Raw genomic sequence first — 18,372 nt, forward strand, 5'->3', positions numbered from 1 at the left:
AGAAGGATGATGAAAACATAAAAACTTAAAAAGAAATCAGAGAGCCAGAGACAGAGAAGAGAGGAAAGGAGTATTCCCTGAGTAGCAAACTTGTAATGAAACCCAGTCTTGTGTACCACTGTCTACAAATTTCAACAGCACTGAGCACAAAGCTACGTTTATCTCTTAAAAATTAAGACTAAGATTATTGTTAGGTTTTCATTAAAGTCCTCATAAAATCAGTTTGAGGTGTTTTTATATGTCTCAAAAAATAGAAAAAATAAAAAAATACATTACATGTAGGCCAAGTTCTTCTCCCCCATTGACAGAAAGGATTTTATTAGGCATTCTTAATTTTAGAGGTGGTATTTTCCTGGAAATCCGTTGAAAATGTTGATGACTCATCCTGCACGAGGGAGGGGGCGTATTTATGAGTCCAGTAAAATGAAATAAATGCTGTTGCTGTCCCTTCCTCCCCTTGTGTGTTTCTTTCACCATGCAGCACTGTTGGTTTTGAGTCTTGATTCGAACATGTATAGGTGATGTCTACCTGAGCCGCTGGCGTTGACCAACCACAACAGGCTAACACTCTGCTAGCCATTTCAAACAGTTAACCACACACAACTAGCATTTTGTCACTCATGAGTACTCCTCTGCCACGAGCACCAGTCCTGTCATCACATCTGCCTCTACTTTTCCCCATCTTCAATAATAGCAAAATGTGCTGTGCTTCAATATTCTTTATTGTTCAATACTGCAGTGCATTATCACCACTGTTGTTATTCCATATGTTCTCATTGTCAGCAATCACTCAAGTGCCAAATAAAATATAATGAAGACACTGACATAGCATAATATTAGCATATTAGTGGAAGTGGAATAATGTATAAGGAGAAAAAAAAGGTTCTTCTCCCATTCCCAACATTCATAACCAAAATCATCAAACTTGTAATGTGAAATTATTATATACATACCCCTTCAATAAATAGGTGCATTTAATATTAAATTAATATTTCCTTACAAATATATGGTACATACAATTACATTAAAATAAAAATGAAATCCATTCAGGAACAACCAACAATGTCCATCGGCATATTCAATGATGACAAAAATAAGAACAAAAGTAGAAACACTATAAACAACAATGTTCTTATGACTGCTGTGGGTCTGAAGGCACTTCCTTGGCAACGCATTGATCCCTCTTCCATTATTGTGGGACCTGAAATGAAATGGAAATAAATGTTTTCAGTTTCTGCACACGTTAAAGCTCTCTTTTTAGAGCCCCCATTGTCCAGTATTGGACACATCTTAACATCTTTCTCCATTTCTGAGGAAGCTGTGTTGTCAGCTTACAAAGAGGGGCATTACTGGCATGTCATTACTGTTATTTCTCTATGTTATGTCTAAGCTCATTCAGAAATGATCACTATGACTAAATAATGAATCACTTATTCCTTCGGAAGTGAGTCGATTGTGATATACATTTGTCAGATTTCTCAGAACAGTGCGGACAGGATCTTATTATCTGATTCGCTTGAGAAACTGAATACTAGAATGAGTGTCAGCCTCTTCAATTTTATAATCACCCCCTATACCACAGAAAAACCAAATGAATTGAAATGACCACTTGTGTAGATGAACCCATCACAGCAATCACTCACCAGCTAGGCCTAATTGCTTTCATTATGAACTCATGCTTTTGCCCATCTTGGATTTTGAACTTGAATTGAACAGAGAAGTCTTCAGACCTGCTGTCATCAAAGATCACTTTAACAATGGGGTGACTATGACTACATCCCAAATTACTCCACTGACAGTGTTCTGAGAGTGGCCATGGTGAGGTTTCGTCAGCACAGTAGTAGTGTAGTAGTGTTCCTTTCAGTAACTTCTGGGCTATGCATTATTTTGTGTTATTCGTAAAGATTAAAGAATTATGTTTTAAATGCAGTTAGCTAAAAATGGCATGTCATAGCTTCTCATCAAAACACAATCCTAATATAGTTCAAGTGCACTGAAAAATTGATTGCAGTCACCCTAGGGTTCATTTAAAGGCAACATACTGTATTGTGCATGCACTTTTCTCATGGTTTTTGAACATAGTTTGTAGCTGTGTGTCTAGAGACACAAAACATGAGAAAAGGCCATCTGTTGTTTTTTTTTTTTGGCTTCCTTTTTTTCCCTCCCCCAAACAGTGTTATTCTATTTTTCACCCCTGTCACTGTCTGGCTGTTTCAAGTGAGTGTGAGTCCTTTGTTTTGGTCATCAGCCATCTTGATTCACAGTCTTGATTTTGGAACATGCAAAGGCTCACAGTAGTCAGGAAAGGTACAGCCTCTGTGCACAAAGCACAGCCTGTTGAGATTAGGGCTTAACGGGGCTTCTGGGGACATGGGAGACTTACTTTATGTTGTTAAAAATATTAAATGTAATATGGGACATTTAAACACAATCGACTAGTTCCAGCACAAGTTTTTACACAATTACAAATGGCGTGCCCTTCTAATGTTCTTGCAGCAGGATGCAGGAAACATTTGGTCACATATTGCAGCCCTCTAGTGGATGTGCTCCTTCCCCACATTTGCTATTCAAGATTAATTAAATGTCACAATATATAATATGTAATTTTGGCATAATGATTTCAAAAAGATGTGCAAAATCTGTTTCTTTTTTACTCTCTCACGAAGATGTGCAGCTACAGTCAATCAGAACTAATTTTAAATGAAGTCTCAATTAAGATTAAACACTCTTCCTGACAGGGATGCATTTCAGAGTGTCCAACAGCAAGAAATTCCATATTCGTAAAGCATAACAATGTCGGACAGATGTACCAGAGATGCGTTTCTGATTATGTGAGTTTCAGTTCAGTTGCACATCAGATTCACATTATATTAACTTTAACCAAGACTAACAAAGACATTCCTCCTCATCAGGCTAAGGCATAAAATGTACAAGGCGTTTCCATGTGAATGTCATATATCTATTTAAAATGTGTTGACAAAGAGTAAATAAAAAAGTGTGCGGAATGGGCAGCAAAACTAACCCAACCCAGGAAGAGGAAACCACTTTTACTCACACGCAAAATCTATGATTGCATGCAGAGAGGACTCATTGCTAATCGTGTTAGCAATCTTGCACATCTTTTGTAATCTGAAAGAAAAACAAAAAAGTGAAAAAGGTTATTATTATTATGACTATATCGTTCAATCTCTCTAAAAAGCAGGATTTTTAAAAACGGGACCGAAATGGCATAAAATTAACGTTTCCAATTTAGACTGTGACAAGTATGCTTAAAAATAATATTTTTTTAAATTTTCACATGTCCACCTGCTGATCCTTCACACACTAGAGTACTAGTGTTGAATGTGAGAGAATTTTTTAAATCAAAGAAAAAGACCAAAGAGGCCGTAATGACGTTAAGGGTGTAACTAATGCTAATTCCCTACTGAGCATTTAAGTACGAAATCACTCATTCTTACTTGTATCACTAAAATTAGCTTGAGAAATGACCCATAATTGCAAACTACAATACTCTGCGTCATCCCAGTCCTGCAGACGAATGTATGTGACCCAGCTGCCAGTACTGTCTCTAGTTTTCCACCACATCGTCCTGTCTGTCTTCAACTAAACTATATACTCTAAATCCCAGCGGGAGAATTATGCTGATTTTATCCAACTTGATCCTTGCTTCATCCATCAAATATGTAACAGACATCACAAAAAGAGGGACATTTTTGTCTTATTCGTTCTATCCACAGTGAAAGAATATTTATACAAACAGATATCAATAAACGCTGAACATCATCGTTGGCAATTATTCTATGATGCCTGCTGTCAACATCCAAGTCCCAAACTGTAATTGTCCCAAAGGAGATGGTCAATCCTTTGTAATTCAAACTGTTTCTAAGCTCTGTGTGCTTTTATATCATTGAAACCAGCCTAGGGTCCAAGGCACTCCAAGGGTAGGAGGGATAAATGAGTGACAAAATGGACTTAACCAAAGAAAATAAACATATTCTCCACATACAGTCAATCATCTTAATGTTTCCGACAGTTCCCCAAGCATGGCTTTTTTTCTTATAAAATACTGGATTATATCTACATTACTTTGAATACAATTTAAACTGACACTAAATTGGAGAAGGGAACATCGCTCTTCAGTTGAAATGCTTGCAAACGACAGACATATGCAGCTTGTTGCAAATGTGGATCTAAAGACGTTGCAAAACATCATCAACTTGTCAGAGGTCCGAAAACAAGTAGCATTCCAATAAGCTGGACATTTCAGTAGAAAAAAGTCATCTGCAAATCATAATTTAAGAAAAAAACGTATTATTTGTCAGAAACAAAGACTGGCCTACTTCATAAAGAAGGAGTATCACGAAATATCTGGATCACATTTGATTGACAGTCTTTGTACTAGACAGTTTGACACATGCATATCCAGTGATCCGTGGTCCCAGACTGTATATAAAAGATGTATAGCCAGTGAAGTCACCACTGAGGGCTGGAAACAAGCCAGACTCACTCCCAAAGATGCTTTCCTTTGAGATCCAATATCCACTTAATTATGGAATTAATTTACTTAGATGTATCATAATGACTAAATGTGTTGACGTAATACTTCATAAAAGAAGTTGACAAGTTTGAGAGAGTTTTTTGACCGTCAGTGACAGTGCAATTAAAACCACTTCTACTTTAACTTGACTTTTCAGACACACTGACTGCATCCATCTTGTATATATTTCTATGACCATTTCAGTGGACACCATGCACAAAAACAAAACCCCCCATAAGTGGAATATGACTGTGATAAATACACCTGTGCTTTTCCTACTGCGACATGTTAAAGTGGGTGCCGTATAAAGGCTTGTGAACAGTCGAGAACCCACCAGCTGTCATTAGAAGATGATTAAATCTTTGAACAAAATATGTGGCCTCCAACAAAAAAAGACAACCACAAAATAACCAAATAAAACAAAAACAGAAAGAACAAAATGGCTTGGCCAAAAACTTTGGCAAAGCAGCTTTGTTCGTGTTAAACCAAATCCATCTGAGCCGTAAACAAAATGAAAACAATTTCAGGGTAAATTTAAAATGTAATACTTGATGATAAAGAGCAATACATCAGACACTGAGCACATTATAAAAACAACAACGTAAGATAAAATAGGCATACATACATGCTGGTCTTGAGCAATCCCTTGTGTTGTGATAAAGTCTATGAAAGTGTGTTTTGCACTCCGACGAGAACTTGACTTGTCCTGCTTAATAGAAAAGGTCTCATCAGGCAAAAGATTCAAAGTGCATCATTATTTCTGCTTTAGCTTACTAGGCTGTATAACTACTGCGCACCTAACTTCATGGTGATCTTGTCAGTCAACCCAATGAAAGGAGCAAATCACAGAGTGAAAGTGAACAGTGCACTGCACAGTGCATACAAGGGTTCAGCTTGGCTTAGTACGCAGAGGAACTGAGCCTTAGTTGTAATCACCTCCAAGAGTTTCTGAACCAACAATTAAGCTTCCAGATTTTCACACCAATAATGAAGTCTACTCATAGGTTCTGAGACAAATAATCTGCTTAACCTGGCACTGCCTTCAACTTAATTCTGTTTTCAGACCATTTTCATTTTCTCCGCACAACTGCCCTACAGTTAAACCAGGCAACACTGACCTGACCCACAGTGTGCACGAAGCTGTCTATGATTTGACCATAGTGTATGAAGATTTAAAAGAACAAAACTATTTTCTCTGAAGCGGAAAATTTCCACCTAAAAGATTGCATGGGAGGCATTCCAACCATACTCTTTATGTTGTTTGCCAAAAAAACTGTTTTGCAATATCTGAAGAGGACAGGGAAATGCAACTGAAAGGTTGGACTCGTGATGTAGTCTTTGATGGTGACTGCTTACCTCCGAAATGCTGAATGAATTTTCCTTTCAGCTTTGCATCTCTAGGAAAAATTTCTGTAAAAGAAAAACAGTGTTTGTTACTCAGTCAACATTTAAGTAATAATGTGGATTATAAGCACGTTATCTCCAGGCCTCCACTGCTTCTCTAATTGTTGTGCAGGGTTATTCTCTATTCGCCACTTAAACGTAAGGCTACAGTTATCATGCATGACCTGTATGCTTTATGTTTTCAAGTATTCCTTGTACATTCTGGCCATCCATAGCATAGTAAATGTAGTTCTTGTTTAATTCAACTTCATTTTTCTCAGTGATGACGGGTTCCCACTATGATGGCATTTTATTTAAGTAGTTAGGCTAAAGGTATCAAGTACCCACTCTCTGTTCGGTGTCCACACAGACATTACATGCAGTGGTCTTATAACACACTGACAATACTAATAGGCTAAAGAGATTATTGTATGGGGGTTTAATGCTCCTCAGAGGAAGGCCATGTAAGTAGTTACTAGGCTAGACGTGCAGTGGTCCCCAGACCCAGCAACATCTAATGCTGTAACAAGCAGGATAAACAGGAGCCATTCAGACATTTTTTAAGGTGCTAGCTCTGATGTCCAGTCATACAGTAAAAGCCTAAACAAGACAAATGTTTATTTTATAATTATAAAATGAGTTGTAGGCACTTGGGAGGATATTGAAAAGCTAAACCCGAAAGTGCAGTATGAAAATTGTAGTCCAGATTATGTGAAGTCAGCCAACATGGTTTCTCTACACATGGCCTGCAATCATTCATGCACATCAACCCAATTACAATATAAAAGTCTGAAAAGACAAACTAAAAAAGCTATAACGTAAATGTGTTCCCTTATGGTGTGTCTTTCTCATCATAACTGTCATTGTGATGAAACAGCCATGGCTGTTAAGGACACAAAATGAGAACTTCAGAGTCAACATAATGACAGATTTACAGATGTTTCTATTTTCACCTCTTTGTGTTCAAAACATCTATCTTTGCGTGACCATGAATCTTTGGTAGTGTCATACGCCTCAGTTGCTAATATGCTGCGTTTTATATCCTCAAAAGACACATTCCAACCAGTCACTGGCCTGAGAAAGGTACTTTTCCAATTGCATAAGCTTGGGCCGAGACTTTGAGCTGCACAATGCCTGTGCAACATTTCTGCAACATGATCTAATTGATGGTGATAGGAGACGGAATCTGAAATCGCATATAAACAACACATTATGTTCGTTCAACACTTGATAAACTCCCACTGTACATGCCAGTGCGGATCTACCCTTTTCTGTTCTTCGTAACTTTCTCCGCTGCCACAATAAAAATAAATAAATAAATAAATGTTACTGCACATAAAAGGATTTTTCGGACAGCTTCTCTTTATTACGTTCAGACTTGGACAAATCCTCTCCCTTGGAGCTCAGGTCACTGAAGGGATATGTATACTGAATTGGCTTATTTCCAATCTGGATATCATGCTTCATTTAGGCCAATAAAAGTAGAGCTCTATCACACTTTCTCACTTGGTAGAGACCTTGGATACTAGTTCAATGTCTTCCAGGGGAGAGGATCAGTTTTAGTAACAATGCTGTTAAATAACAGCCAGTTGAGATTTAGAATCTCAAATCTGGAAGATGCTCCGTATATTCTTACATATAAATAGTCCAGTATTCATATTCTCCTTGAATGGGCTATTAATTCCACAAATATAGTCACAACAAGTGCTTCAGGTAAATGAATGTGACACAACACCCCTGTCTTGTGGAGACGCATGTGATTAGAGGTGTTTTCTGGGACATGGCAGTGTGTCTGCGCGCGTGTGTGGTGCAGTTTAAGATTCCACAATGAATCATACTGAATGAATCATTCACAAGTTTGGCATGATGACGCTCCTCCTACATGATTTCATAGTACCTCTCCACGTCTCCATCCATCAAGCAACCCATCACAGTTAGAATACGGTAGCAATATGATGAAGACATGTGGTGAAAAGTATCTCTTTAAGAACACTTAGTACGATCAATGTGATGTAACCTCTTTGTCCAGCGCAGATAGATCACATTCATGACGTACATTATATAACCACTTTGAACTGAGTTGGACATTTGAAGTCAGTTTGGTCAAGCAAAATAGACAAGCAAAATTAGTATCATTTATCTAGAGTTTTTGAATTTGTTTTATGAATGCACCAAGGTTCATTCAACTAAAGCTGCTAGAATGCACAACACTGACCAGACCAATGCCAGCTGTCTCACACAGTAAAATGGGGATTATGCTTTCATCATCAAGACCTAAAAATAAATCTTATCAGCTTACCTATGAGTCTACTGTTATCCAGCCTAGGGACATAGAAAGGCTTTTCACGGGAAGAGAACTTCATGTCTTGGGCTGAAGTGAAGAGTCCACTGCTACAGCGCCTGGAGACGGGTTTGTCCCGTTGCTGGCTGTCTCTGATAACCTGTAAGATTAGATCCAACAGGGTCCTTCTTTCTTTCTGTTTGACCTCCTTGCTGTCCATACACTGACCAGAGGTGACGAGCAGAAAGAAGATAGTCAGGAGTATATGCCATTTCCTCTCCACCTGCATGACTTCACTATCTGAAAACACAAATAAATACGCTTTGTTAAGGATTACATGCATCTATTCTATAAGTCCAATAAATGCTCAATTTTTTACAATCCTTATGACCAAAAGGGTAACAGCATTTATCATTACTGCCACTGATATCCTGCACATTTCCAAAGCATCCATGTCAGAGCTAAGATTCTAAAAGTGTAACAAATGAAAAGAAATGATCTGTTAATGTCCAGTTCACACAGCACTTTTCTTTCAGCCCCATAAAAAGGTAAAATCAATGTATTTAATCTAACTTCAGACTTACTGGTTTTGGAGTTAAAGATGCTTATGTCCTGGAGAGTGGACACAGTTGTCTTAAGCAAATTCTTCCAGGCGTTGTCTGAGGTCCCGATAAGAGAGAGAGAGAGAACAGGCAGATTGTGCTCACCACCGTCTTTCTTGAAATAATGCGTTCCTATTTATACGAGGAGCCACCTTCTTGAAGGTAATACAATCGATTTCGAGTGGGTGGTAAAGCAATGTTGACATCTTTGGTGTAATTTCTTCCAGTGGCACTCACTTACTTAGGCATGCGCCACTCCTTTACGCACCGAAACATTACTGCTTTTAGTTTTACAGGAACGACCAATTCCAAAAGAAAACGATAATCGATAACGATACTTCTCACAGAGAATGGTTTTAAGATCTATAAAGGAGTCGCACTTGCATATCCATTGAAAAAAAAAAAAAAAATACACGGCAACGACCGTGGTGCGACAGCGCGCAACAGCTACTTTTCCAAAAGGAACAACTTGTTGGATGTTGGGTGCAGAGAAGAAAAGAATCAGTGGGCCTGTAAGCTTCTAGCTGACCTGTCAGCGTCTCGATGTTTTTTTTCACCGATGTCCAAGTCTTGTGACCGCCTAAGCGCTGCCGAGAATGCGTCTACAGGAGCAGCCATGCGGCTGTTTCCCCCACATGCTGAATAGAAATCTACAAGTGCGAGAGAGCTTCTGAGTATTATATACACACATTAACTGCTAGATATATTTGATATGCATTTCAGCGAATTACTGTTGGAAAGTTACACATGTTGGTTCCAGAGTAATGTAAATTGTTTCACTGTACGGATATTTTAAAGCGTGAAGCTCTATAATTGATTCACATTTTCATCTGTTATTGATAGTGGGTTTGTTGGCTGCAGTTCAATATCCACCGAGACTGTACTTTGTCTGCACCCCATAATATTATACAGTATAATTGAAGAAAAAAAATGCATCCTTCATTCAAACTTTACATGTTTCCCAAAGGAGAGACGTCACGTGGTATTGCAACTGTACATGTTTGGCCCCGTGCAATAATCAAGTGCACATTTCCACGATTTGAAAAATAGTAATCTTTGGGGGAAACATATTTCTTCTTCTTCTTCTTTATTATTATCATTATATATTATAATATATATATAATATATATATATATATATATATATATATATATATATATATATATATCAACTATATATATATATACTGATAATAATGTCAATTCCGTATTATTGTTGTTGTTGTTTTTCAAATCATATAAGTTTAAAACACTCCAAATAGTGAATTGGTCACAATAAAACTATATATATTTAAAGTGCTGTGAAAGTCTATTTCCCCTTCGATAGCTATGTGTTTAACGTTACCTGAATAACCCCCCCCTAACCTGTTGTCCTCTGGCACTGACTTCCTGTTAGACTGTTACCATAGAGACGGGACAGTCGCCGCAAAACTGAGATAGACCAGTGATGTTTGATACGCCTTAGCAAGTCCTACTTTAGTTTTACACTGGCCACTTGATAACTTGATAAGAAACACATTTACCCTCTGGACGCAAAGGCATGTCGCAAAGGTAACTTTTCAAAAAATAAAATAAAAAAGTCGCAGCGTTTTGTAGCTGTTTTGCCAGTTCATAAGGTAGGTTAATGTAACTTTAGCTAGCTAGCTTCAAACGATTGTAGCTGCGAACATGTGCTGTGTGCAAAACGTAAAAAACACTTAACTACGTACATGTGAAAGCGTTACTGTGTAAATAGGCCCAGACCTGTTTTAGCGTCCAACCCACAAACGCAGAAAATAAATATTAAGAATAATATACTGTATGAAAGTGCTTCGTAGGCAATACTAATGCATTGTTCTTGGTAGGTCTGTTGGTTCCAGTGATTGTCTGTAAACAGGACTCCTCCTAGCTAAATGACTGTCCACTGATTAGTCCAGTAATACCTTCAGTACCCTATACATTCTTAGCCCATTCTTCAAAATTAGACAAGAATACATGCAAAAAACAATATCACATTTGAAAGAATATACAAAATGTAGAAAAAAAATAACAGCACTCAGCAACAGCAAAATATAAAGACGCAAATAGAAATTAGTGTGTAATGGGAATTAAAATTGCTAAAAATTGGTAATATAATTGCTAATATTTTAAAGTGTAGACAGTGAGGTAGTAATTGCTGCAGGATAAGGCAGGGCAAAAAAACAAACAAACAAAAAAAAGATTACTTGTGCAAAAATCTGTGCACACCTCCACAAAAATCTAAGATGTTAGTTATTGTTGATTCAGGCTGATGCTGTACAGCCTGAGGGCAGTCGGCATGAAGGACCTGGGGTAACATTCCTTCTTGCAGCAGGGATGCAGCAATCTGCTGCTGAAAGAGCTGCTTAGGTGCCCTATAGTCTGATGCAGTGTCTCACCCACTTTATTCTGTGAATTACCATTACCATTACCATTACCATTTTTCCATGCTCATGAGATTGTTTGCACTGTTCCAGGGCGTACAACGAGATGTGGGCAGAAGCTCAGCTAGAGCTGAGCTGTCTGCTGGCTGAAGAACTACCTGTGGAGCCCCCTCGCCCAGAAAAGGACAGGGTGGTGTTTTTCCAGCGTCTGGCCATGCTTTATGTGCGCTACATCCAAGTCTTTAGACAGCTGGAAGAAGTTTACGACCTGGTAGTCCACCCTCAGAAGAGACGAATTATTGGGACGGTTCTTGAAGCTGTGATGGGGCGGGTGTTAGAGCTGAAAAATGAGATGGTGGAAAAAGAGTTTTCAGAATACCACTACATGGATGATGTTCTTCATGACTTGAAGCGTACACCTGTAAGTTTTATTTTTGAGAGCAAAGTTGAAGTGAATTAGATTCCTGATCTGAATTAATTTTCATTGTCTTATCCACTCCAGATATTGGCTTTATCTATCAGGGAAACTTCTATACAGTGACTTGACTCAACAACTGTTTTCTTTGGCGGCTGTGGCTCAGTAGGTAGAGCGGGTTGTCCATGAACTGAAGGGTTAGCGGTTTGATCCCCGGAATGTGCCATATCCCGAAGTGTGTGTGCTTGTGTGAGGGAATGGGTTGATGTGTCTCTGACTGTAAAAGCGCTTTGAGTACCTTTGAGTAGGTAGAAAAGCGCTGTATAAATGCAAGACCATTTACCATTTTCTTTGTTGTCCTTTCAGGCTGACCTTGAGATCCCTATTCCTCACTACTTCCTCTCTGAACGCAACAAAGAAGTCCAAGAACGAAAGACTTTGCTGACAGATATCCTTAAATTGGTGGAGATTAATGAAAGCCCTGAAGTGAGTTGACAGATATCCACATCACAGTTAAGGCACACATGGAAAATTTGTATATAAAGCCATGTAACCCCAGCATTGAGATGAAACACAAATAGGATTTTAGCTGAAAACAAAAAAATATTATTTGTGATTACTGCATTTAATAGTGAAGGGCAGAACATATTTCTGTTCTTTTACATACTTTTTATGGCTCTTACAGCTTCTAATGGCCAAGGAGATGAGTCAAGAAGAAGCTGTGAAGCTCATTCAAGTGGCAGAGAGGGCTCGGCAAGGACGCCTTCGGGCAAAGTTGAATGAAGAAAGCAGAAAAATGAACCAGATGCAAAGGACCAAGGACATTGGGACTGTTGATATTGAGTTGTCAGCGATCTGCATCCAGAAGGTCCTTTGTTACCAACATAATATCACACTCGTCTTTTTTTAGCTAATGCTCAAAGATTTGGTTGAATGTGGTTTGCAGGTGTGGAGGGGCTACGTGGAGAGGAAAAGGACAAAGATTGCTCGTGACGAAGAGATGATTCTTTTGGGAATGGTGACTGGAATGAGACTGTTTCACTGATTGATAAATTGTAGATTTACACATTTAATCGTGTACTTGTAATATTGTATCATATTGTATCATCAGTGAAACGAAGCTACTACAGTATTTTGCTGTGAAAAATGTATTAGTGTACCAGTTTGATCGGATGATAATTTCCCTTCATGTCCATGCTTGTCATGTGCCTCAGAAAAACTCTGACAAAGAAACATTTTTGACATGTACATTTTGTTTGGATCAACTTCACTTTAGAGCATGGATCCAAAGTATCAGGTGCCACGTCCTGCAGAAATCAGTGCCCAGGCCAGTGAAGCCTGTACACGGTTTAAACAGGAGGAGCATGAGGAAGCGTACCAAAAGTCTATTGTGGGTGTCACAAACCAGCTACGAGAAATGGAGGGTCATGACATAGGCAAGACCATGAAAGAACAAATTCGACAGTGGTTCCTTGAATGCCGGTAAGATGGAACAGAGTTTGTTCCTGTGACTTTTGCTATAGTAGTGAAGTATTTACACATTTAGTCAAACTAATGAAACAGATGTTGTTTCACCTTTTTGTGACCTGTTTTTTAATAGTAATTCTACTGGAGTGTTTCCAGACTACCCAGATGAAGAGGACGGAGGCTCGGCCCTCATTTTTGCTGAAAAGGACCCTAAGCAGGTAAAACCTTACATCTTCAATCAACATCACATACATACGTTGCATGTGTATCATGTATTTTTTTTAATACCGTTTAGGTTTTTAGGATAGCTTACTCACAATAAAAAAAAAATAATTGGTGTATTTTCTTTAGTTAATGGAAGAAATTGCTGAAAAAGAAGAGGAGGATTCAAGCAACAAACCAAAAGGAAAAGAGGAAAATAAGGAAAAACAGAAGAAAGACAAGGCTAAGAATGATGAGGCGGTAAGAAGATACAGCTGCCAATTCATTCTAAGTACTGCGTATTATACATGTTATCAGACAGTTTGAAATAGAAAACAATATTGAACAAAATCTAACCAGTCCTCTTGAGATGTTGATGCACTAAGTGAACCAATTTTCCTCTATTCTGAATCACAGGAAGAGGAAGCAGGGTTAAAGATGCTTCCTTCTGCCTTCCTGTCAGACTTGGAAGTGGGTAACAAAGCATTTGTAGGTATGGTGAAATAAAATAAAAGGCTTATGGTATCAGGTACCTCACATTTTGTTGTGTAACATCTCCTAATCTTGGTATGCTAAAAATGCACTAATAATTCACAGTTTCTTTGGTTTGAAGTACAGAATGTTGTTTAAATGGTAACTTCCAAAACTGCAGTAGATATGCAACATACCATGAAGTCTTTCCTTTATTTTGCCAGTTCCCTCAGCTCAGTTAATGCCAGTAGCTACTCATTCATGTGCATAAAACCTGTACTCAATGTTTTATATTTTAAGATTTTTGGAAAACACGCAACGAGTCAGAGAACTTCCACCAGCGGCATGAGGTGGAGCTGATCAAGGAAGAAAAGAGAAAAGACATTGAAGTTGAAATTCGAAAACAGGTGTTGCTGGCTGTAAAGTTGATATGCAAGTTGGAGTCATGGATTTGACTTGTAATGCATCTAACTTAGACCACCAACTAGCCCGTTCTGTTTCCACCAGGTAGATGAGCAAATGAGACAAGAGCTGGCTGAATGGAAGCTATTTGTGGATAAAGACAAGGGTGGAAAGACGAAAGCAAATGCCAAGGTATAAATGTAATAGAGTGCTTACAATTTACACTCATTCCCTTGAGGATTCTGAATGTATTATGTTAATTTTTCTCCAAAGAAGAAAAAAGGATCTAAGAGTGGGAAGAAGAAAAAAAAGGAAAAAGATCTGACAGCTGATAGGTGAGGTCATACTGAGTCTGTATGATTTTCAACACAGAATCCGGTTGTATGAACCCTGTAAATTGGTCATTGAAATCCTGGAGAAAACGATTATATAATTTATTCACATCTGCTAGGACTCTTGAGTCTCTGTGTCAGGAGTTGGTGGAGCAGGGCTTGTTGAAGCAAGCAAACAATGTTAGGCTGCGGGATTACCTGGGTAAGACATTGCATATTGTCTAGATTTGTGTGCCATTCGTCTTATTTCCATTTTGTTCTGTTTCCATCTGATTGCAAGTGATGTGTGATCACCATACTCAACAATTTTTAAAAAGAAAGGCATGTAGGAATTATTTGATGTTGATGTGCCGCCCTCTACTGGTTTGAGATTGCCAAGACAGTAATCAGAAGGACAAGGCTATACAAATTTCAACCAGTTTAGGTTTACTTTGCTGGAGCTAATGATATCTGCACTTCATTCTGTCGTCTTAAAGATTATTATAAAATTTTGACTCAACTGTACAGTTGTGTAGCAGTTTGTGTTGCTGTCATACTGAACTGTGAAGTAATGGAATATAAACACAATATCGCAGGTGCACCTTCCGATGTGTCAATATGTTTCAATCAGCAGTTCAATAAAACAATTTCAACAGGAACTGAACATTTTAATCTACATATAGGTAAACTTTATCTCAGATCTGCTGCATTAGCTTCATCAAGGTGACACCGATCAACATTTTAAGTTCCTCAGTTGGGGAATTTGTCAATAATTCACTCTGTCCATTAATAACTCCTACACACTTCTAGGTGACTACAGCTATCTTGGGACCACACTGAGGCAAAATGACATTGAGCCCATGCCATCATTGTCAGACGTGCGACAAGTCTTATCGCTATATGCAGTTTTACCTTTAGGTATGTAGTTATTCGTTTCGTATTTAAAATAGTATGACTGATAATAACTGTTGTGGTATGATATGTTGTCTTTTCCAGGCTCTCAAGCGGTACATGAAAAGGCTCCTCTGATAAAGGCCATCCTGCTGGCCGGGCCGGCCGGTGTAGGTAAAAAGATGTTGGTCCATGCAGTTTGCCAGGAGACGGGCGCCTGCCTGTTTGATTTGTCTCCTCTGACTACGGCAGGAAAGTATCCAGGCAAGAGTGGTCTTGCCATGATGCTTCACATGGTGTTTAAGGTGAGGCGCTGCAGTTGTCCATTCAGCAGTGGTATAATTGCTTTTTAAAGCTTATTAGATTTTCTGTTGCAATCTTCACCTTCAAAACATAAGGAAAAAACCTGTATTGCATAAAGCTTAAAGTCCTATTAAGCTTTACTCAACAATTTTGTAGTGAAATTTGCTTTTTCTAATCACTCACACCTAGCTAGCAGCTGAACCTCTGTCGAAATGGATTGACCTGTCGTAGGATTAAAAAAAACATTGTTTTGACAACCCAGCTAAAGATCAAGCATGTACATCATCTGACTTATGTTACTTTTCCACTAACAAGAAGGGAAGCTCAGCATCTATTTATCGGCCTTGTGTTTCTCAAAATTCGTATGAATGACTAAAAGCCAGTGTGAGATTTACTCTTGTCCAGTGTCTTGCTTGTTCTTTATCTTTTTTTGTCTTTTTTTTCTTCTCCTTTCCCAGTGTATGATATACTAAGAATATTGAAGTATCTTTTTATACCCAGCGTGTGATTTAGTGCTGCAAAGTGCTTTACTCTTTTTGTGGATGTGTAGCCAGTCAGTCCAAGTTGCCTCATGGTAATGACAGAGTAGTTACAAATCAGTGTGCCCTCAAAACAATTGTGAAGCTCTTATTTTAATTATTTTACTTTCATGGAGCTTTATCTCATTATAGAGCTAACAGTAGGACTAAGTCAAATGCACTAATGCAATTGATGAATATCATCCTTGTAGCTGTTTGTTAAATGCAAATAGGTATGTGATCATGTGTAAGCAGTGCTGGTTATGTTTCACATGTACTGTACAGTAGTCTATCTATCTGTGTATACATACTGTGATCTCTGCAAGAAAGTCATCATCATTTTTTACCAGGTTGCTAGACTTCTGCAACCATCAGTGATATGGATTGAAGATGCAGAGAAAATGTTCTACAAGAAAGTTCCCAAGGAAGAAAAAGAGGTACTCCTCGTGATGTTATATGAATATTTTATTGTTTATTTGTTTACATAGTAAATTTGGCGATTTTTTGTATGTTTAATAGCTGGACCCTAAGCGGTTAAAGAAAGATTTACCCAAGTCCCTCAAACTGATCAAAGGAGAGGATCGTGTTCTGGTAATAGGAACAACTAAAGACCCGCTAAGTGCTGATATTAAGGCCTTGTGTAAAATGTACAGCAAAATCCTCCTCATCCCAAGGCCTGACTACGGTTCAAGATACAGTAAAAACAAGACTCTTTTTTTTTTTAGAAAAATTCTGTTAATGCTGTTTTTATTAAGTTGGTGTAAAGAGTGACATTTGATTTGGTTTGTGTTTAGTCTTGTGGAAGCACCTGATCAAAAAGCAGGGAGGTGAGATAACCAAGGCCTTGGACCTCAGCTCTCTTGCAAAGATTTCCGATGGCTACACTCCCGGTCACATGGTCCAGGTGATCCAAACTGTTGTTACCAAGCGCCGCGTCCTGCAGCAGGCAAACAGACCGCTGACTGCTGCTGAATTTGTTGCCCCATTAGCCAAGATTGACCCTGTGTTCCAGGAAGAGGAAGAGGCTTTGAAAGTAAATTTATATTCTTTATTTAAAGAGTAACTTAACTAATGGATGAGAACTTTGCTGTCCCCTGTGGTTCAGAGTTTTAAACGTGTTTTGACCACGTTTCATGTGTTTTGACCACATGAGGATGGTTGTACTTTTTAAGTGTATTTTGTTGCACTTGTAACTGCACCCAAAAGGGATATCACAGCTAAATGCCTGAAGGTGGCTTACTCTTACTCTTTCATTTTTAATGACATTTTTGTGATTAAATTCTTTTATGTCATCGTAGCGTAATAGCAAACGTCTGATACAGTTTCATTTTGTGTCACCAGAACTGGTATGCAAAGACCCCCCTGGGAAAGAAAAGAATTAAAGCTGCCACAGGAAAGGAAGAAGAAGAAGCAGCAGCTAAAGGAAAAGATGCAAAGAAGAAAGGGAAAAAATAAGTTTATATTCATGCATTTTACCTTAATTGTTTTGTAGCTTATATGTGAATTTGTTTGTGTTGAGGCAGAACGGTGTTCTGTTTGAATAAAAATGGAATAACATGAAGTCAGTTTATTTTTGTGCTTTTTGGTTCCATCAAAGATCATGTTCTACATTTGAAGATGCAGAGGATTCTCACACCTCTACCATAATACGATAATATGAGGTCATAGCCCTGTTAGTGTCACAGTAACTTTGTTCTGAGCAGACATTCTGTGCATACTCTCTTTATGCTTTCACGCTTCATTTTAATCTGATATCAGTGTTGTGTTCCATTTCATAGTTACCCTGTATATGATGTTGTAAACGCACAATATTGCAAATATTTATCTCAATAACAGAATCCATCATCAGCTCAGCTGTATATACTACCAGTCAAAAGTTTGGACGTTCACTGCAATGAGAATGTACAAATTTGTCCATAGAATGGTAGTATATACAGTCAGTCATACTCAATGTGAATACAGCCTTAAATAAATTCAGTGGTGTGTCTCTGCTGGACTGACTCCTAGCTATAGTTATCAAACAGAAGGTCTCCCTGTAATTAGACATGCCAAGACTGTCTGTTTCCTTTGCTTCTGTCAAGGGCATCCAGTGTGGTTTTACCGTATGGCTATGGCTGCCTGGCAGTGACAAATGGTCATGAACGTAAGTGGGGCAGATTTCTGGCAAAGAATACACAATCGAATTATGGTGTCACAAACAGCACCTGAAC

General features: G+C 38.3%; 2 protein-coding genes across 6 annotated transcripts; one reads left to right on the forward strand and one right to left on the reverse strand.

The window, feature by feature from the left end:
* Positions 1-1,063: 1,063 nt before the first annotated feature.
* On the reverse strand, positions 1,064-8,918 carry alkal1 (ALK and LTK ligand 1). Of its 2 annotated transcripts, none has more exons than XM_047586259.1 (6): positions 8,786-8,918; positions 8,220-8,501; positions 5,894-5,947; positions 5,163-5,243; positions 3,056-3,129; positions 1,064-1,201 (listed from the first exon to the last, which is right to left on the reverse strand). In XM_047586259.1, the coding sequence occupies exons 2-5, from the start codon at positions 8,488-8,490 to the stop codon at positions 3,065-3,067; spliced, it is 471 nt and encodes a 156-aa protein (XP_047442215.1). In that variant the 5' UTR covers positions 8,491-8,501; positions 8,786-8,918; the 3' UTR covers positions 1,064-1,201; positions 3,056-3,064. The 2 variants fall into 2 exon arrangements, with proteins under 2 accessions (XP_047442215.1, XP_047442214.1); XM_047586258.1 differs by having other exon boundaries at positions 5,163-5,246.
* On the forward strand, positions 8,859-17,717 carry zgc:153738 (uncharacterized protein LOC558115 homolog). Of its 4 annotated transcripts, none has more exons than XM_047586256.1 (19): positions 8,859-8,965; positions 11,277-11,604; positions 11,965-12,084; positions 12,284-12,466; positions 12,545-12,616; positions 12,875-13,080; positions 13,199-13,283; positions 13,417-13,527; positions 13,684-13,759; positions 14,038-14,144; positions 14,245-14,331; positions 14,413-14,474; positions 14,591-14,673; positions 15,261-15,368; positions 15,447-15,646; positions 16,513-16,599; positions 16,682-16,859; positions 16,957-17,195; positions 17,504-17,717. In XM_047586256.1, the coding sequence occupies exons 2-19, from the start codon at positions 11,290-11,292 to the stop codon at positions 17,615-17,617; spliced, it is 2,433 nt and encodes an 810-aa protein (XP_047442212.1). In that variant the 5' UTR covers positions 8,859-8,965; positions 11,277-11,289; the 3' UTR covers positions 17,618-17,717. The 4 variants fall into 4 exon arrangements, with proteins under 4 accessions (XP_047442212.1, XP_047442210.1, XP_047442213.1 ...); XM_047586254.1 differs by lacking the exon at positions 8,859-8,965 and adding an exon at positions 10,210-10,353; XM_047586257.1 differs by lacking the exon at positions 8,859-8,965 and adding an exon at positions 10,210-10,353 and having other exon boundaries at positions 16,957-17,066.
* The last annotated feature ends 655 nt before the right edge of the window (positions 17,718-18,372 follow it).

Source organism: Mugil cephalus, chromosome 6 (assembly GCF_022458985.1).
Source record: "Mugil cephalus isolate CIBA_MC_2020 chromosome 6, CIBA_Mcephalus_1.1, whole genome shotgun sequence".
In the NCBI taxonomy this organism is placed as follows: Eukaryota; Metazoa; Chordata; class Actinopteri; order Mugiliformes; family Mugilidae; genus Mugil; species Mugil cephalus.

Coding starts and splice junctions, on each gene's coding strand:
- alkal1 (XM_047586258.1), bottom strand. CDS start 8,490: ATGCAGGTGGAGAGGAAATGGCATATACTCCTGACTATCTTCTTTCTG. Junction 5,948..8,219: donor GGATAACAGTAGACTCATAG/GTAAGCTGATAA, acceptor TTTCTTTTACAG/AAATTTTTCCTAGAGATGCA. Junction 3,130..5,162: donor GGATTGCTCAAGACCAGCAT/GTATGTATGCCT, acceptor TTTTTCTTTCAG/ATTACAAAAGATGTGCAAGA.
- zgc:153738 (XM_047586254.1), top strand. Junction 13,760..14,037: donor GGGTAACAAAGCATTTGTAG/GTATGGTGAAAT, acceptor TTATATTTTAAG/ATTTTTGGAAAACACGCAAC. Junction 14,674..15,260: donor TAGGCTGCGGGATTACCTGG/GTAAGACATTGC, acceptor ACACACTTCTAG/GTGACTACAGCTATCTTGGG.